This window comes from Brachyhypopomus gauderio, chromosome 8 (assembly GCF_052324685.1).
Source record: "Brachyhypopomus gauderio isolate BG-103 chromosome 8, BGAUD_0.2, whole genome shotgun sequence".
NCBI classification, from domain to species: Eukaryota; Metazoa; Chordata; class Actinopteri; order Gymnotiformes; family Hypopomidae; genus Brachyhypopomus; species Brachyhypopomus gauderio.
Window position 1 is genome coordinate 16,484,799 of NC_135218.1, and position 6,357 is coordinate 16,491,155.

Sequence of the window (6,357 nt, forward strand, 5' to 3'; positions counted from 1 at the left end):
TGATACACAGCCAGAGCTGTCTCTGGTAGAAAAGTACTTCTTGTATCTATTGGCTCTTAGTTATTGTTTTCACTGACATAATTATTGTTATTGTTATCATTTATTTCAAAACTTTCTTGCATATTTATTTTGATTTTTATGGAAAGTAGATTGTAAGCACCTGACAACTTCCTTCCTGACATCTCTCAACTGAAGGATTCATTCTGATGTCTCTGTCCTAAGGAACATATAGTAACAAAAGTTTGATTTGAGCCAAAAGAATACACACGTCTCCCATTTGTTCCAGGACCCAAGCCGAGGGCTTCGGACGCTAACTTTGATGACCTGCTGTCTGGACAAGGCTTCCTGGGCAGCAAGGACAGGAAGGGCCCGAAGACTATAGCGGAAATGAGAAAAGAGGAGATGGCAAAGGAGATGGACCCAGAGAAGCTCAAGGTTAGAAGCCTACAAATCAATAAGGGGAAAAAACAACTGGTTGGCACCTGTGCTTTACACAGAGACCACATCCTGGACTACAGATGTGTGTGTGTGTGTGTGTGTGGCAGATCCTGGACTGGATCGAGGGGAAGGAACGCAACATTCGGGCGCTGCTCTCCACCATGCACACGGTGCTCTGGGAGGGGGAGACACGCTGGAAGCCCATCGGTATGGCCGACCTGGTCACGCCTGAACAAGTGAAGAAGGTGTATCGCAAGGCTGTGCTGGTCGTCCACCCCGACAAGGTGAGTACACTATATTGCCAAAAGTATTCGCTCACCCATCCAAATGATTGGAATCAGGTGTTCCAATCACTTCCATGGCCACAGGTGTATAGAATTAAGCACCTACAAATGCATACATGCTTTTACAAACATTTGTAAAAGAATGGGTCGCTCTCAGAAGCTCAGTGAATTCCAGCGTGGAACTGTGATAGGATGCCACCTGTGCAACAAATCCAGTCGTGAAATATTTCACAGTCAACTTTCAGCTGTATTACAAAAAAATGGAAGTGTTTGGGAATGACCGCAACTCAGCCACGAAATGGTAGTCCACGTGAACTGACAGAGCGGGGTCAGCAGATGCTGAAACGCAGTGTCAAGAGGTCAAGAGGTCATAGTGTTCAGAGTCAGTCACTACAGACATCCAAAGTTCACATGACCTTCAGATTAGCTCAAGAACAGTGTGGAGAACTTCATGGAATGGGTTTCCATGGTCGAGCAGCTGTATCCAAGCCATACATCACCAAATGCAATGCAATGTGTTGGATGCAGTGAGGTAAAGCATGCCGCCACTTGACTTTAGATCAGTGGAGGTGCTTCTCTGGAGTGACAAATCATGCTTTTCCATCTGGCAATCTGATGGACGAGTCTGGGTTTGGCAGTTACCAGGTGAACGGTACTTGTCTGACTGTATTGTGCCAAGTGTAAAGTTTGGTGGAGGGGGATTATGGTGTGGGGTTGTTTTTCAGGAGCTGGGCTTGGCCCCTTAGTTCCAGTGAAAGGAACTCTGAATGCTTCAGCATACCAAGACATTTTGGACAATTCCATGTTCCCAACTGTGTGGGAACAGTTTTGAGCTGGCCCCTTCCTCTTCCAACATGACTGTGCACCAGTGCACAAAGCAACGTCCATAAAGACATGGATGGCAGAGTCTGTTGTGGATTAACTTGCCTGGCCTGAGTCCTGACCTCAACCCGATAGAACACCTTTGGGATGAATTAGACTGAGAGTCAAGCTGCAAAGCGTGAACTAATGTCATATTGAACCCTATGGGATTAGGAATGGGATGTCACTCATATGTGAGTCAAGGAAGGTGAGCAAATACTTTTGGCAATGTAGTGTATCATGAACGCCCCTTCCTACATTAATTAAACCCCCTACGACTTTGCACTCTACATGCTCTGCCCCATTACAGTGAGAGAGCCCCAGTGGATGGTTTATGTGTATGTCCTGTCAGAGGGTCATTTGAGGGCATTTTGGTTTTTGTTAATCACTCAGTAGAATGTCAACTTCAGAAATGAATGAGAACTGCTATAAAATAACTATAGGTTTGGAGAAACAATTATGTCTACACAAATCTGCTTAATGAAATGTTCATTTAAAATCTTGTATTGAATAAAAAAAACGGAATTAAAAAATGTTGTAGGTTGTTTTGCCAACTCTTTAGTTGATTGAGGTGTCATATTTAATATGTATGAAATATGTGCATTTTTCTCTTTTTGTCTCCCCCCCCAGGCCACTGGACAGCCCTATGAACAATATGCCAAGATGATTTTTATGGAACTAAATGATGCCTGGTCAGAATTTGAAAGCCAAGGACAGAAAACTCTGTACTAAGATGGACCCCATTAGCCCCGCCCTCCAGCGGCCCATGATGCATTGCGCTGGTCCTCCCCAGAGCAGTATGTATGTGATCAGCCTCCACTCCTCCAGCACACACCAGACTGCTCCTCCCCCACTCATGAACGTAGGCACAGCGGTCCGTACGGCAGAGTAGATGAGAACCAGCCTCATGTCTTATGGAACTGGTATCTGCTAAAACAATGTAAGCAAACCACAGAATTTGAAAAGTGTATTTTTTTTTTGGGAGGGGGGGGGGGGGTTGAGGCATGGTCACATTTCCTCCAGACAGGCACTTGCTTTGTTGTTTAGTTTTTTGTTTGTTTTGCTAGTCAGCCCATTTCGACTCGGCTGTGGTTCAGACGCGCAGTGTGCTGTGGAAACGGGACTTTTCTTTGTCACACCACCTAACGACTGCAAACTAGACGTGGATCTCATCAGTGTTGCAAATACAGGGGTGTTCACTGGAACTGTTAAACCCGGTACACTTTGTATGCATGTCTGTGGTGACACTGTTGGGCAAACTTACCCGGGCACATCACCACTGTTTCCTGAGTGGAGAGCGAAGATCAGAGGCTAGCAGAAGGAAATGGTGTCATTATATACAAAAAAGAAAAAAATACAACAAGAGCAAAAAAACAAAAATGCTGTGAAGCACTGTAGAGTACTTTAAACTTCAGGTACGTTTCTGAACATACAGCACTGAACAAACAGCACTGAGCATTCAGCACTGAACACACAACACTGGGAAAGAAAGCAGCGTAGAACTGATTAATAAGAGAGACTACAGTAGGTCTTGTTCATGCAACTGCAATTATTTCTGATCATTACCTCTGGAGTTCAGAACGCTACCCATCTTACTATTTTTGGCCATTTAAGTGTGAACAATAGTAACTACTGAAGCTCATATTTTGTCTTGGTTTCTACTGACTACTGATGTATGTGTATGGAATGTGTTTCTTATGATATACTGGTTACGAAAGTATAGTCTTAAGATAAATGGTTTATTAGTAATATTGCAAAACAACAAAACAGCAGTACGATGCATATTTACACTAAAATGACACTGAAAATGTTACCAGTCGAGACTTCCCTGTTACAGTATATGCTTATTTAATCATGTTATGCAAATATTAATGTATGTTTTTTTTTTGTTTACAGTGCATACTTAGCTAAATTAGATTGATCTCAAGGGATTAGTGGGCTGATTCAAAAGACAATGTTGATATTATTGAGAATGTTGATGTTCTTTGAGTCAGATATCAGGGTAGATTATTGAAGCAATTTGACAGACTATTTCCATTGTTGAACGTGTTGCATACATTCCAGCAATTTCCTTTTCATTTCAGTATTGGGCTTTACCACATGAAATGTTAAGCTAAATATCCTTTTTTCCTTACATTTCATTGTCCAATGAAAGGCCACCTTTTGTAAATAGGAATTTGTTTTAAGTAACTGACCTTGTAAAAGAATGATTAAGGATTAAATGGAACTGATTCAGACAGATGCGAAACTAAACACAGTTTAATCATGTACGACTGAAATCACGTAGGCAGATTTAGCATTATTTTAAAAACACACAATTTAACTTTTTTATACAAGTCTGTAATATTTATGCAATATTTCTTAAAACATTGTTAGGTTCTGTAATAATAATGGTATATATGTAATATAACGACAATGTATCAGAAAACGACCTATTACCACCTCTCTTAATACTAATTGGCTTGACAGAATTGTCTTAAATTACATATAACCTTGCTTAAGAATGATCCATCAGGCTCTGCACTGAAATATATGTTGAATCTCTGAAAAACGGTTTTGTAGTTTTGATGTTTATTTTTTAACAACTGTAAAATGCATTTGAGTGGGAAAAGCCGTACTTCACGATTATTTGCTGTGCAGAACTGAACAGAATTTGGGTTCATTTCTTGTCATTTGTAACATCGCAGCATTGATGTTCATTTTCCTTGTTGTTAACCAGTCGTGGCGAGCTTTGCCTCCTCTATGGTCAGGGACTGTGGGATGGGAATCATGTTAAACCTGCCTTCTTTTCTTATGGTTGTTTTCTACTTTCACATTCATTTAAAGCAGACCTCAGTCTTGTCACCTGCACTGGTAAATGTTGTGTTGAACTTCCTCATTTCTTCATAAGAGAAAAACCAGAAACCAGATCAACCTCCGAGACATTTTGCTATCTCCATGTACAGTGTGTACGACTGTAACTACGTATGTCCAGGGGTGAAATGCTCTCTGTGTTGTACAACCACAAAATCTGCCCTTTCTCTCTCCGTATATTTGCACTTGAATGACATTATACAAATACAATTTACAGTCGACATGTATGTTACAGTGCTGTTCATTATTTTTCTGGTTGTTATAGAGAGAATCTCTGAAAAAAAGACTGCTTTTGCGCATTTTTGAGTCTGACCTTTTTTTCTTTATATTTCATTATAAGACTACACAGTTTCTCTCAGAATAGCAACAACTGAGTATTCAAAAGACCTTTCCATCTAGGATGGTACCCCCCCCCCCCCCCCCTTCTTGTGAACTGAATTACCTTTGATCTTAGAAATGTCCTATTGTTCTGCAGCTAATCTCTGTATACAGTAGTGAATGTGTGGTGTTAATAATATTGTCCTCTGTGAGAAAGTGGTTTGGAGACAGCTGCGTGTTTGCCTGTCTGCTGTATCGGTATTACTAATTTTCTGTGCCCTCTCTACTTTTGTTTCCCTCTCTGAAGCTGTACATAAAGTGCATTGCACAAATAAATGGGCAAGAGAAAACATGATCAGTGGAATAACTCTGTGATTTTTGTTCTTAAGAATTGTTTGCTCAACAACCAAAACATTCTGTTCCACTACATGTTCAGTTCATTCTAGACACATAAAGTCTTTTTTTATTATCCAAAATTCCATAGCCTTGTGTGTTCAATCTGAGAATCCTGCTTTGTGTATCTTTTATAGTCAAGACTGTTTTTATTGGCATCCAATGGGAAATGGGAACAACATGTTCTTCTTTATAATTCTGACAATGACCCACTTTCAAAATCTATAATATACACTCACCAGCCTCTGTATTAGAAATATTTACTTGAAGGTGTACAGTTAGGTCCAAAGTCCATCCTTTTCGATACACCATTGGCGTTTGCTATCCTCCATTTCAGTAGTGGAGGTCAATCATGCCATTACTGTGCCATTGTCACTTTACACAAACACAGAAAGGCCACTTTATTAGGGACACCCACCTAGTTTTTGATTCTGGAGTCTTGGCACATGAAGACAGGATGGTTTCTTGCAGTTGCTGCAAATTAGAAGGACAGACTGACTCTGAATAGCCCAGGGCAAACAGCTGCAATAAGGAGATGAACTTGATTGGCCATAATTTCTAGGTAAGCCTTACTATCCATCCACAGGTAACAGAGACCCAAGGTATACCAAGAAAACATTACTCAACCCATTACTATACCTCTACCAGCCTGAACTGGTAACACCTGGTAGGAAAGGTTAATCAGTCAGGGAAGATGTGTTTTCTGTGCCTTCTCTCCAACACATCTTAACCTGCTTTCGACAAGTTCTGAGACTCCCATCTGCGTGATACAACAGAAACCTTGCCAAGCAACGTTTTTCTATTGCCCAGTGACCCACTATTTGTACTTCTGCCCATTGGGGTCTTACCTTTGTGTTTCCTTAAGACATCAATGGCACTTGAACCGCTCATCGACCCATTCGATGTTCTAGCCCATCCATGCTAAGGAAGTTAGTTGTGTTTGTTGGAGCACCAGCATTGTGCTTATTCAAAATAACAATTCTTGACCCATCCTCACCAGATTCCTTTAATCATTGAGTTATGGCCACAGAGACCCTTTTGCTGGATGCTTATTTTCGATCACACCATTCTCCACACCATGGCAGAAGAAAAGCCCACAAGGTTGGCAGTTCCTTTACTGGTGCTGGCTGGTCTGTCACCTGTGACCATGCCTCATTCACACTGCACTCTGGGTTCACTTGTCTAAATCACACACAGAGAAGGTCCAATA

At 41.2% G+C, this 6,357-nt stretch overlaps 1 protein-coding gene across 3 annotated transcripts in view; it reads left to right on the forward strand.

Annotated features, from left to right (window-relative positions):
* Positions 1-5,109, forward strand: part of dnajc6 (DnaJ (Hsp40) homolog, subfamily C, member 6) — a 26,983-nt gene extending 21,874 nt beyond the window's left edge. For all 3 annotated transcript variants that reach the window (XM_077014947.1, XM_077014945.1, XM_077014946.1), the window contains 3 exons: positions 287-435; positions 546-722; positions 2,214-5,109. In XM_077014947.1, coding sequence (XP_076871062.1) covers positions 287-435; positions 546-722; positions 2,214-2,315 — 428 coding nt within the window. In that variant the 3' untranslated portion in view covers positions 2,316-5,109. The remainder of the gene's footprint in view (positions 1-286; positions 436-545; positions 723-2,213) is intronic.
* Positions 5,110-6,357: the final 1,248 nt, after the last annotated feature.